The sequence below is a fragment of the Jatropha curcas genome, chromosome 4 (genome assembly GCF_041381405.1).
Source record: "Jatropha curcas cultivar XTBG-Jc1 chromosome 4, XTBG_Jcur_1.0, whole genome shotgun sequence".
NCBI lineage: Eukaryota > Viridiplantae > Streptophyta > Magnoliopsida > Malpighiales > Euphorbiaceae > Jatropha > Jatropha curcas.
The window spans coordinates 8,155,030-8,169,383 of NC_143154.1; the positions used below are offsets into that span (position 1 = coordinate 8,155,030).

The following is a 14,354-nucleotide window of genomic DNA, read 5'->3' on the forward strand; positions in this document are numbered from 1 at the left end:
ATATTGTAGGTCAAAAAAGGACTAAAGAGGCATGAAAACTAATTAAAAGTGCCAAAGTCAGGCTTTAACACGGGCAGGGTGTGCTACCCAGCACCCCCGTGCTGTCTCCAGAGAAAAATATGCCCATAGTCAGACTCTAGCACCCCCAGAGCATGCTACCCAGCACTCCCGTGCTACATAGCACCCCCAGGCCATGCTGTAGATTTTTTTATTTGAATTTTTTTTTTTGTTTTTGTCCTTTTATGCCTTAGACCACGCGAGTGTTTTGTTTTTTTTTTTTTCTTCTCTCTTTTATTTCTTTTTTTTTTCTTCGTTCTCTTTTATTTGACGTACTCATTCTATTGTTTTTTTTCTTTTTTTTTATTTATTTTTTATTTTTTTAATTGCTTTTAATTATTTTTATTGGAATTTTCCTTTCCATTTTTTTATTATTTTTATTTCGATGTTTTTTCCCCTAATAATTATGTCTATATTATTATTATTATTATTATTTTGTTATGTGTTCTTTTCCATTTTCAGAATTTAGCCATTGGAACCATGCCCTTTATTTCCTTGTCTTTTATTGTATTTTTCAATACAATAGTGGTAAGGTGTTCTCAACTATATTTTATTTTTATACCTTATTTTGATAATATATGATAAGTTTGAGGAAGTTGTCTTATTTTTGCACACATTGAGGACAATGTGCTAGATTAAGTTGGGGGAAGGAAAATTTTAGTTAAAATTTATTTTTTTATTATTTTGTTTGTTTGTTTTTATTAGTTTAATATGGTTGGAATAATTGTGAGCAAGTTTGAAAATTATCATAATTTAGTAACTTATGATAAATTTAGTTGTTTTTCTAGTCTAGTATGTTTGAGCTTTAATTTTAATTTTTGACTTAACATGATTCTTTGGTTTAACTATTTGTTTCTAAGATTATAAACACTAATGTTTGTGAATTTTATGATATATAGATATATTTTAATCAAAATTTATTTAACCTCGGCATTCTTAGAACAAATTAGAATTTCCTTTGAGACAAAATTTTTAAATGCTTACATTTAGAAAGAGATGATTTAGGCATTCTTTGTTGAACCCCTTATTTAGCATCGGCCAACTAAATTAAAATATGACTTTTGCAACCAATTTGAAACCTATATCCAAATTTTATTGTTCACCATTATTAAGCCTAGCCATTAAACTAATTAAATTCCTACCCTAAGTGCAATAATGTATAATTGAAGGATTTGATTTTTATTAAAACATAGCAACAAAAAGGGAGAAAATTTCATTAATACTAGCAAGTGGACCAATTAGAAAACTCAAAGAGAAACACCCCATAGAAGAAGCAATCAATCAAAGAATTCAAGTTTGGGCAATTGAAGCAAGGAAGAAATTATCAAAGTATTATGAAGAGACCTTGCCAAAATATCTCTAATTTTGAGCTACTAAAGAACTTCAAGTTAATCTCTCTTTACAAATAAAAAAAAATTGTTTTGATGTAATGAAAATCTTGAGATTATGCTTTTTTTTTTTTTTTGTGCTTTTTGTCTACCCTTTTATCCCTTTTTCTTTGTTTAGCTAAAAAGTAAATCCCTGATACCCCATTACAACCTAAATAAAGACATTGTGATCTTTTAAATTGTATGCATTTCAATTGTGGAGAAGGGATGACTAATTTTGCATATGGAAATATTGAACTTTTATTGTTAAACATCTTATTTAAAGGTTAAATAATTTTTGTGAAAATTCATATTCTATTTGTCATAGGTTGAATAATTATTGGTGTTGAAAATCTTATTAACTTATGTTTAAATTAATGAATGTGTTTTGTCGAGAATTGAATTTTTGCAAGAATATAAATTAGCATAGAGAACACTTGATTTAGTCTCATGTTAATAATTTTTGATATTTTTGAAATTGTGAATAATTATCTCCAACCATATTAAGCTAGCTTTGTTAGTTTGTTTAGCTTGTGTTTTTCTTTTGGTTTTAGTTTTGTTGCTTGAGGACAAGCAGTGGTTTAAGTTTGGGGAATTTTTGGTTTAAGTTTGGGGAATTTTGATAGTTGTTATTTTTATAGTATTTTTAATATAGTTTTTATTAGGAGTTTTAGTAGTTTTAATTACTTTAATTAGTTTTTATTTAGTTTTATTAATGTTTTTGCTCAAAGCTTCCTTGAATCATAATTTACTTGATGTTAAGGAAATTTGTAGAATTTTGACATAGAAAAGAGAAAAATAAGCAAAACTCTCAGAGGCTGGCACGCCCTAGTAGTGCCTCACAACACACCCGTGCTGAAGTTCAGGTTTTGCCTTGGGCCTAAAACGTCAGCCCATCCTACACCACTTACATGGATCCACGTGAGATGATTTCCTACGTGAAAATTAAGTTTTAATCCTATTTAGACGCTGGAAGAGTCTTAACTGGGAAGAAATACAAAGCCTGAACAATTTCCTATCTCCAAAAGATTTCTTACTCAGATTCACTTTCCTAAACGAACACGAAGATACTCCAGAAAGTCTATATAAATAGAGAGACTATTCATAGGGAGCCATTCATTGTATATTCCATCTTTTGTTCTATTGCTTTCTTTTTCTCTCTCCAAGACTTCAAGTATTTAAGATTTGTGTCAAGATTCAAGGAAGCCGCCCAAGCCAATCATTAACTAGTTTTTATTTCTAAACTCTTTTCTTGTTTTATTTTCAATATTCATGTTGATTATGAGAATATTTACAAGTTTAATTGAGTTTTATTTAATTACTATATTGAACTAAAACTCTCATACTAGGAATTTGATGTTGCTTAATTTTGATTCCAATTTATAATATTAGATTTGTTTTTCTTTTTTCATGATATAATTTATTATTGAACTTAATGTTTCTAGGCAGAGTTTCTCTCCTGGATTGATTTATTTCATTAATCACTATCGGGAGAAGGATTTTTGATATGAAAAAGGTAATAAATTACATGAGAACAATAATTTGATGCGGAAGCTACATGGTTTGACTCATGGGGGGTTTCCATAAGTTAATGATCTTAGCTTATGAATTCACAAAATAAACCATAAAACTTAACGATTTAATTCATGTTTGATTGCGCTATTGGAAGATATGTAATTAATTTTTATAAATTATATTAAATTAAATAATAAAATTTTATTTTCTAACTGGCTGTGACTACCTCAACAAGAGATTCATTATCTCCTCCCTTCCCATTCTCTCAAGTGCAAAGGGACTTGAGCCTTATTCCAATTAAAAATGACAGTGCATGGTTTCCTTTTTGGTGGTCGTTGATAGACGGAGATATTGAAAGAAAAAAAAAAAGAGAAAGAGAAAAAGAGAGGATAAAAATTAAAATAATTCTATTTTCATTTTTAAAATTAAAAAATAATCATAAAAATTGTTAAAATGAAATACATTATTTTAAAAGTAGATAAACCTGTTATAGGCGTACACCACTAAACTTTGCAAATAAAAAGCCAAAAAAAGTGCTATTTCCCTCTGTATCTGTACCAGTTAGAAAGACAAAAAAGAAGCTTATAAAAGCATTCTATTGGCTTCAATGTCCTGCAATAAGTTTGCTAGGCTTCATCAAAAGAACTTACTTTAAAAAACTCACTCCCATAAAATATATAACCCTTTTCAAAACAGACGGAGAACTTCAAGAAAAAAAGATACTTTCTTTCACTTTGCTTGGAACAGCTAATCAAATTCCAAACACACAGCTTGAAAGAAAGGCTGTCACCAATCAGGCTCCATGTATGACCCAGAGCTTGTTGTCTTTCTTCTTCCATCAATCTTATCTCTTCTTCTACTTTTCATTCTCATTCAAAGAAAAAATGCCAGATTTAATCTCCCACCAGGAAATATGGGTTGGCCATTTCTTGGAGAAACCTTTGGCTACTTAAAGCCTTACTCTGCTACTTCAATTGGAGAATTCATGGAGCAGCATATATCAAGGTAGTATTTTATACTACCCACATAAGCAATTTCTTTTGCAAAGGAGGCCCAATAAATAGTTCTATACCTAAAAAGCTTCAATTTTATGTTTGATCTGTGATTTGCAGGTATGGGAATATATATAAGTCCAATTTATTTGGGGAGCCAACAATAGTTTCTGCAGATGCTGGACTCAATAGGTTTATACTACAAAATGAAGGGAGGCTATTTGAATGTAGCTATCCAAAAAGTATTGGTGGAATTCTTGGAAAATGGTCTATGTTGGTACTTGTTGGAGACATGCACAGAGACATGAGAATTATATCTCTTAATTTTCTCTCTCATGCTAGGCTTAGGACTCATCTATTGAAAGAGGTTGAGAAACAGACTTTGCTTGTTCTCAACTCTTGGAGAGAGAATTGTGCATTCTCAGCTCAGGATGAGGCAAAAAAGGTAATTCTTGAAATTCCCCTTTTTGGCATTTCTATTTTAAAGATAAATAAGTACTTGACCTCATGTAAAATGCATATATATATAAAATAAATTGCAGTTCACCTTCAATTTGATGGCAAAACATATCATGAGTATGGATCCTGGAAAGCCAGAGACCGAACAGCTGAAGAAAGAGTACGTTACTTTCATGAAGGGAGTGGTTTCTGCTCCTATAAATTTGCCGGGAACTGCGTACAGAAAGGCGTTACAGGTGAAAAAAACTTTACTATAAGCAATAAATCAGGGATATAGAAATATAAAATCACGAATTGATTCAATATAATTAATTCTTTTTGTACAGTCTCGATCGACCATACTCAAGTTTATAGAGCAGAAAATGGAGGAAAGAATTGGGAAAATGAAAGGAGTAGAAAATTTAGAGGAAGATGATCTTCTTGGATGGGTTTTGAAAAATTCCAATCTTTCTACTGAGCAAATTCTTGACTTGATACTAAGCTTGCTCTTTGCTGGCCATGAAACTTCCTCAGTAGCCATAGCTTTAGCTATCTATTTCTTACAAGGTTGTCCCAGTTCTCTCCAACAGTTACGGGTAATTAAATTAATTAAGCATCTTAATTACATAAACTATAATTAACAAATTTCAAGAAATAGTTACAAGTATCAACATGGTTGTGTTTGTTCTGTTTTTCTGATCACAAGCAGGAAGAGCACATGAAAATTGCAAGAGCCAAGAAGCAATCAGGAGAGAGATTATTGACTTGGGATGATTACAAGAAAATGGAATTTACTCAATGTGTAATTATTGAGCTTTCTTTATCTTGATTCTTCTTTAACCTACTTCTCATAAACAAAATGGTAAATCAGTCTTTTTTTGTGTTTCTTCTCCATGTGAAGGTTATTAGTGAAACACTTAGGCTTGGAAACGTAGTGAGGTTTCTTCACAGAAAGGCTCTCAAAGATGTTCGATACAAAGGTAAAGATTACACGACTCTATTAGGGTGAGCATATATTCTGGAAAACCAATCAAACCAAACCAATTTGATTAGATTTGATTTAATTTTATCATATTCGATTTGATTTTGATTTTAATAGAAAAATGAAAATTCATTTCAATTCAGTTTTGTTTTTAATAGTTAAAAAGATAAGTTCAAATCTTTCTAAACCTAACTAAAATTTAAACCAAATTAATCAAATTGAATCAGTTCAATTCGTACATTAAATTTGAGAGAAAATTTTAAAAATTTCAATTGATTAAATTTGTATTGGTTCAATTTGATTTGAAACCATCCAATTAACTTAAACTTGATCATTTGATCATCAAAAACATTACCCTGGAAAATTATTTTTTGTTAATGAGTGAAATAATTATTGATTTGATATATGATTGTTTGTGAAAGGGTATGACATTCCACGTGGATGGAAAGTGCTCCCAGTGATTGCAGCCGTGCATTTGGATTCTAGTCATTTTGACCAGCCTCAACGCTTCAATCCCTGGAGATGGCTGCAGGTCGGTAAGCTTTTCAAGTTAACACAGACATGCCTTCCTTTGTCATCATTATTAATTCTGCTACTTTATTTATATTATTATTAATTATTGATTCTTTATTTGGTCAAGGTAATTATAATTATATATATTATTGATTGATATATTTTCTTATGGGGCCAGCAGCTATAGTTTTATTTTCTTTTGAGTGGACCACATGCATGATTAGGATATTCTTCTTTCTGTGACATTTTTCTCAATCCATACTTGGAGCTATAATTTCTTAGTATCATGCTTGTTTTTAATTCCTTAACACTAATAATTATTTAAAAAATTCTAGAAGAAAGCAATAGTCCAAGAAATAAAATACTTGTACTTATTTAATAAACACTAAAAATTATACATACAAAATCATTTATACAATGCTCCAAAAAGTTAGTATTAGTTGATTCGGTTCACACCACTGGATCAAATAAAATTTTTAAGATGTAAATCGGAATCATATCAAATAATATATAAAATTAAATCAATTCAATTTGATTAATTTGGTGTTGCTAATTATTTTTTAATATATTTAAATTTATTTTTTAGATTCTATGGAAATCGAATAGAATTAACAATTGAAATTAAATTTATTATATTAAAGACTGAATTGATGGAAGGTATATTAAAGTCCTATTCGGAAAAATTAATTGATTTTAGTAGTCTGTTAACTGTCTTAGTACAAATTAACTGTATCATGTCATGAAATGTTAAAACATTAATATTCATAATCGGCTCTTTTAAATTTTAAACACTAATATAGATGTTATATTACCAAACTTTATAAGTAATAAAAATAGGGTGAAAGCTAATAAAGTTTACGAGGAAGATAAAAATAATGTAGATCAAAGTCATTGATCTAAGATTAATCTAGGATAAGACACATTAGAATGAAGATAAGCTAAAGACGTACTACGATCTTACGGCTTCCCCCACCAGATAAAGTGATGAACTGTCATGATCATTCAATAGTATGTTTTCCATGTTATGACTTAAGAGTTTGGTCCCACTCTATTCTCTCTGCGCGTGGGGGGGCTTTGAGATGATTAAAGCCCCATGTGGATGTGGGGTTCTCACGTGCACGTACATTAGTTCCTTTATTTCTATGTTTATTTATTTTTTCAATTTATTTTTTTCCCTTATTAACTTGACAAGATCGCAAGCGGCCAAACCTAAAATTTTTCACAAATTATCTACGCCTTAATTGGGAAAAAGGCAGAATGTCAAAGTGAGATTTGCGTGTAGATTTGATTTGAATCCGTCCAACATGCAATATGATTGCGTCAACGCGAATACAGTCGGTTTAGTAATTGTCTATAATATTTATACATAAATATAATATGAAAATTAACCCGTTTAATTAAATGCAATATATATGAAATAAAAAATTTCATCCAAATTTAATTAAATGGATTATGTACAAGTTAAAAACATGACATGTATAACACATGTAACTTATATAATTTTGTATATATAAATATATAGGTTTGAGGGGGTAAAAATTGAATATGCAAGATAAAGGGGGACAAAGTGGTGAAGGTACACTATATTTTCTTGAATAACCAAACAAATGTGGCCACGATTCTAGTTCCGGAATCGACGGTTCCAGTTCCAAATTTTTTAGAACTGAAACCGAACCGAAAATTAACGGTTCCGGTTACGGTTTGGAACCGAACGATTCCTGTAATTTAACGGTTACAAAACCGATGGTTTCGGCCAGTTCTGCGACCCATTTTTCTATTGGTTACGGCCGGTTCTGACCGGATCGGGACGGTTCCGACTTAGTTCTGGACGGTTCCAACCGGAACTGAAACTGTTGGTTCTGACTGGTTTTGGAAATCGCTGGTTCACGGTTCCAAAACTAGTGGAACCGAAACTGAACCGGTTCGAAATCGACAGTTTCAGTTTTGAAAACCGAATTTTGGCCACTCTTATGACCAAGGTTAAAGCCTAATCAAAGCAAGTTATTTTCAACGTTATTTTTTCAAAGCGAGGTGGGGGAGCAGGGGCAATTGCCCACCCTTGTATCAAGGTAGCTTCACCCCTCTGTGTGTGTGTATATATATATATATATATATATATGAAATTATATTTTATCTTTAAATAAACAAGTTAAACGGGTTAGACGAGTCAACTGGTGACACGACCTGTTTAAACTCGTGCTATATAAAAGTCACTTATTTATGACATAACCCATTTTAGATTAAACTATATCATGTTTAATTTTGGTGTTAAGGCGAATTATATTCCCATATCATGATCAATTTTGACAGCCCGTAGAAAAAAGTAAGAGGGGGAGTAAAAGAGGAAGGGTGTAAATGAAGTACATCCATTTATGACACGAACCTATTTAGACTCAATTATAACCTGTTTAACTTTCATATTAGGCGAATCATATTCCCATGTTATAAACATTTTGACATCTCCTAGAAAAAAGTAAGAGGGGGGAGTAAAAGAGAAAGGGTGTAAATGGAACCAAGATATTTGGAGGTGGGTGTTGCATAGAAATGGAAGTGGAGTGGATACCAGCAAAATTTATACTAATCCACATATGAACCCACTCAAAATTTCGATATCCATCTCATCTCAAACTATTTAAAATTCCTTTTGAAATTCTCATTGCCAAATCATTTTAGAAATTTTAATACTTGCATCCATTCAACACTCAGTTAACTAATATCTAAACCCGCTTTAGACAATTGGGTTGGGTAGAGCCTTCACAAAACCCGATTTGTTTATGCGTATAGTATCTCACCACGTCTATTGTATATAAAGTAAAACTAGTGAAAATCATACAAAATTAAAATAAATTTTAAATTCATAAATGTCAAAGTTTATAAATAAATGTATTAAGGCGGATAAAGTACCTACAAAATCCCGTCCTGCTTCAAGTCTAAACTTCATATACACTTAAATTTTCATATGAAATATTTTATTATAACTATCACTATCAACAATGGCATCGCAAACCTTGAGTATTTAAAACTCGACTTGTTATTAACATATATAGCATCTTCATTATCTTCATCCTTTGAGCATTCTTTTGTAGCATCTTCCTCAATGACATCTTCTTCAACAGAAGAAACCACCCTCTGATTTGGACAATTAGATGCAATATGTCTAAATCCTTAGCACTTGAACATTTCAGTGGGTTATTGTTGAAGTTGGAACTACTTAACTTGCAACTTACAGAAGTGTTTTTGGTATTTTATCAACTTTATTAGCTTGAAAAATTGGAACTTGGTTGAGGTAGTCTCTAGTTGAAAATAGTCTTTTTGTTGTAACTCTAAACTCACATTTTTTTTTAGGGGTCTTTATTGTGTTCTAACTTATCTGATGATGTCCAATAAGGTCGGAATTAACAATGTTTACAAATCTGGATTTAAGTGCTCCAAAAAATCTTTAAATTATTTGCTATTTAGGCCAGAGATATTACACTTTATTGACAAGAATTTAAATTTAGCAGCATATTCTACGGTCATGTCTTATTGTTATAAATTATGAAACTTGAGGAAAGTATCTTGATAATAATGTTTAGATAGAGAGTTTTAGTTTAGATTCTTCTACATCTCTTCTCAAATTATAATCTCGCGTTTTCTTCACGTTCTCATTTATGCTTCAAATTTTGCCTTAAAATTGAAGTATGTTTCTCAAGTTTATTTGCATTAATTTTATTTCACAATTTTAATTTCGTATATCCATTTGATAAACTCATCAACTTTTAAATGTCTATTTTGGTTGCGATGTAAACGTCCATATTGAGATAAAACTGCATGTTCATCTTCCAATGAATCATTTTCAAATTTATGAAAAGGGTTGATGCTTTCATCTCCTTCATCAAATTGTTCGTTAGGTTGATGTTTAGCTTCATCACGACGGTCATATTGTTGAAGACATTATTGAATCAAATTTTGATACAATGAAATTGTAGAAAAATAACCGAAGTCTATAGTATAAAGGTTTGATACAATGAAATTGTAGAGTGACTAGAATGACTAAATTTTGGAGCAAATAGGTAGATTTAGGTAGAATCAAATTTTAGTAACATTAAAACTATTAACCCATATAATAAAAAATAATAATAAACTTATTATTTTAATAGATCAAATTAAAATAAGAAATCTCCAGAAGCAAATTGGTCAAATTTAACCATTGGCATTACATGGAAATAGGGAGACAAGGAAGCGATCGATTAGTTGACCACCCATCCAATATTGGAACGGCTTGATGTCCCATCAGTAGTAAAGTAGTTCTTGCCTGCATATACGTCCATTTTGCCATTCAAACCAATTGACATAAAGCTTCTAAATTTCTGTACTTTGCAACAATTCATTTTTTGGTTCACTGTTTGATTGAGGTAAAGACTGTCCATTGACCAATTTGTTTTCTTTTGATTTATCAGAATAGGAAATTGTAAAATAGTCATTCAAATCCACAAGGCATAATTTAATTGGCCTTTCATATAGTTGGTATCTGTCAGATTCATAATCTTTACTAGTAAGAATAAGTGTGGTGTTTGGCGACGGTTTTTAAAATAATTTTTAGTATCTTCATTCTGTATAATGTTAAAATTTATTTTTTATAATATTCGGTAATATAATTTTTAAATTAATTTTTTAAAAGTTAATGTAATATTTTATAAAAAGTTAATCTTATAACGTTTAGCTTTTAGAGTTTTATAAAAATCTATTTGAATAGCTAATAGCTAATTAAACCGTTAACGCTGTTAAAACAGTTAACGGCTATCAAAATAATTAATTTTATTAAACGGACTCTTAATCTATTTGCCATTTGTCAGAATATCAATTTGGTTAGTGAAAGTGCATGAAAAAATATAGAATTTTATTATGTTTACAAATACAAAGTTGAAGTCCTAAATTTTGGTTTGAAACAGAATAGCAGCAGCCGCCGTGGATCTTCTACTTGTCCGAGTATGAGCACCACCAGTAGTAATTACTTCATGCCATTTGGAGGAGGACCACGGCTTTGTGCCGGTTCGGAGTTGGCAAAACTTGAAATGGCAGTTTTCATCCACCATTTAATCCTCAACTACCACTGGGAATTGGCTGATAATGATCAAGCTTTTGCCTTCCCATTTGTCGATTTTCCTAAAGGCTTGCCTATAAGGGTCAAACGCGCCACACTTTGTTCATATAATTAAATGCAAAAAAAGAAATCTTATACCCATAATTCAGATTGATGAAATGTGTAAATTTCAGATTTCATAAAGTTTAAATTTTATAGATTTTAAATTTTCTGAAATTTCATATTTTATTGTTGGTTTGGAAAAAAAATCTATATATTTAATAAAATAATAGGCTATTTTTTAATGAATGATAATGAAATGTATTATAATATAATCAAAGATTCTTCTAGTCTAATGTTTACACTAATTTGTCCCTGCACACCAAGGCATCCCACCTTTATGTGTTCGAATCCATTACCCACTTGAACCTGTCTTGCACTTATTAAATTTCATAAATTATAACCTAATTTTTAACAAATAAACGAATCAATCAAATTAATAATATATTGAAATTAAAATTCCATCCATTCGGACCACCTGACACAGACATATCACTCATTCTCAGTCTCGGCCTTTGGTGCATTGATAAGTGTTGGTTATTATATTATATAAAGATAAATAGCTAGAGACACAACAAGGACCGGTCATTAATTTGTATTTCAAGAATTTTGAGTCCACTGGTATGAAGTTTTTTATTTCGATGTTTTAACATTTCAGCTCACGTGAACAAATTGAAAGCTCACAATACAGTACAAGGACCTATAAAACATCCTCCCTCTTCATTCCCTTTCCATATCTCTCTCTAAATTTTAAATTTTTATTTTCCCTTTGGGAACCGTTACGCAGAATATAATTATTTTGGCCTTTTCATTTGTTATAATTTTTTTATGTATTTTGAAATATTTATGTAATTTATATTGAAGATATATTTTAAGCAATATTGTTTTTTTTTATTTATTTATTAGAAGATTGATGAGTCAAAATAAAAATGTAGCAGTAACTCTTTTCTAAACTCATCAAATTAGTGAAGGCACTTATCATTGATAAGACATCTCACTATTTATATAAATGAAAAAACTAACCAAATTATACTTGATTGACATTAATAAATGATTAGAACAAACGAATTTAGAAATTAATAGAAATTTTATGCAGTAATATCGACTTTTTGATAAATAAAAAGTGGTAATATATAGGGGAAAAAGAGATTAAATAACAGGTTTTTCATTAAAACCTATAATTTTTTCCCTATTCTTTTATTCGCTCACCTTAAATGTAAAATTGAAAAAGTTTATCAAATTTAATTTAAATTGTTAGCTTTGCATCCACAACCAAAGTCTCTAATTCATAACTCAAAAGGTTCGGATATCTTTTACGTAATTAAAAACATTTCTTATACAAAGTTATTATTGCCAATTAATATATTAAATGAAAATGCTTTCAAAAAAAAAAAAAAATCATAGAAATCAATATGCTCATGTTAGAGACCCATGGGTAATTAATTGATGCCTTAAATTTCAAAATGATACTACACAGGCACGAGGGAGCATGGAGTCCCTACAATTACTAGTACAACAGGGAACCACAATAGATACTTTGCAGGAAAGAGATACTCTTCAGATCTTGGCGTTGTACAAAATAGAGACGAAACGGTGGGCCAAAATAAAGGCTTTTTTGTCGTTTAGGATTGGGATGATTTCCCGTTTCCATTGCTCTATTCCCCGTTTAAATTGTGTTTAACTTTCTGTAGGCTTTCTTGGGTTTTGTTTGGTCCTGTGCATATCTTTACATCATTTTCTTGGGGCAATGCCTAATAATTATTCATTGTGTACTGTCCATGGCACGAGTGGTTCACCTGTTGTCTTCCACATAAAGACCTCCTTTCCTTTTTATTAAAAATGAGGAAGCAAAAAGTCAGAATCCACTTTTTAGTTTCCTTTGTCTCTAAACTATGTTAATTTATATCCTGAAAAAAAAATTATGTTAATTTATGGAAAATATATATCAAGCTTGTCAGAATAGTACAGTATAGTAAATTTTGGCTCCAATCGGATAAGAATCGTAACTTAGTAAAATGTAAATGAGTAGTAAGATTTTACTACTTTTCTAAAATATCACTGAAAATTTAAATTTTGCACCTAAAAAATTAAGAGCTCAGTTTTTAAATTTAAAATTGAAAAGTCTACATTTCCACTAACTGCAGGCTAGAATTACTAGTGTACCCTCATTTCACGGTTTCATTATTCATTTTTTACTCCTAATTTATATTCATTAATTTATTCTTATATAATATTAAACAAGATTATAATTTTACTCTTACATTGTCTAAATTTTTATAATGTATGTGTAACAATTTTAAGTTAAAGACTATTTCTATTTAAATAATACTAGTATTAGAACTCATACGATGCGCAAACTAAAATTAAAAGATGAAATAATCTTTTATAACATTATTCAAAAATAGTATAATTATATAATAAAATGATAAATTATATCTCATTGAGATATACTAAAAAGTTGCAACGCTAAGATATGCTTTCTTGAATATCCTGCGAAACATTTCATAAGGTATGCAATAACAAAACCCTTATATAGTATGACCTACATTTAAAAATACATACACACTATTGATGTATTTTTTTCAATAGTGATAATAATTTTGCGAATTTAACTAATTATATTGAAATAAAAAATTAAGTATTTTTTAATTTTATGTTTATGATTTATTATAAATGATTGCTTATTTACTTGAAATATTTATATATTACTTAGTTAGTGTAGTTTGTTCTAAGTGTATGGATGTCCTACTTTTTAAAAAATTATCGTATCCTATATGTCCCCGTATCACGTATACTGTGCCTATGCAACCTAATTCTTGGTATATGAGACTATTCCATACACTAAGTTAATTAACCAATGTTTCTTTTTATTACCAATAAAAAATGATGTATTTTTTTAATTTATTTTTGTGTCATAGAAATAAGAAATTAAGTATTTTTTTTTATTTTATGTTTATAATTTATTATAAATGATTATTTATTTATTTGAAATATTAATGTATTACTTATTTAGTGTAGTGTGTCCTAAATTCGTGGATATTCTACCTTTTTTAAAAATTTTGATATTTCGTATAATCCTGTATTTCATGTCCCGTGTCCATGCAACCTAACTCCTGATATATGAGACTACTCTATACATCAAACTAATCAATCAAGGTTTTTTCTTATTACTAATAAAAAAATGAAGTATTTTTTTTTAAAATTTATTTTTGTGCCATTGAAATAAGAAATCAAATATATTTTATCTTCATGATCGATGATTATTTATTTATTTGAAAATATTAATGTATTATTTATTTAGTGTAGTACGTTTTCATATCTTGTGTGTCATGTTCGTGCAACCTGGCTCTTAGTATATAAGACTACTC

At 29.7% G+C, this 14,354-nt stretch overlaps 1 protein-coding gene across 2 annotated transcripts; it reads left to right on the top strand.

Annotated features, from left to right (window-relative positions):
* The first annotated feature begins 3,463 nt into the window (after positions 1 to 3,463).
* On the top strand, positions 3,464 to 11,163 carry DWF4 (Cytochrome P450 superfamily protein). 2 transcript variants are annotated; one of them, XM_089720734.1, is made up of 8 exons: positions 3,464 to 3,944; positions 4,052 to 4,376; positions 4,474 to 4,626; positions 4,717 to 4,965; positions 5,076 to 5,171; positions 5,271 to 5,349; positions 5,774 to 5,883; positions 10,796 to 11,163. In XM_089720734.1, the coding sequence occupies exons 1-8, from the start codon at positions 3,742 to 3,744 to the stop codon at positions 11,060 to 11,062; spliced, it is 1,482 nt and encodes a 493-aa protein (XP_089576860.1). In that variant the 5' UTR covers positions 3,464 to 3,741; the 3' UTR covers positions 11,063 to 11,163. The 2 variants fall into 2 exon arrangements, with proteins under 2 accessions (XP_089576860.1, XP_089576861.1); XM_089720735.1 differs by having other exon boundaries at positions 3,467 to 3,944; positions 5,079 to 5,171.
* The last annotated feature ends 3,191 nt before the right edge of the window (positions 11,164 to 14,354 follow it).

Coding starts and splice junctions, on each gene's coding strand:
- DWF4 (XM_089720734.1), top strand. CDS start 3,742: ATGTATGACCCAGAGCTTGTTGTCTTTCTTCTTCCATCAATCTTATCT. Junction 3,945..4,051: donor ATGGAGCAGCATATATCAAG/GTAGTATTTTAT, acceptor TGTGATTTGCAG/GTATGGGAATATATATAAGT. Junction 4,377..4,473: donor CTCAGGATGAGGCAAAAAAG/GTAATTCTTGAA, acceptor AATAAATTGCAG/TTCACCTTCAATTTGATGGC.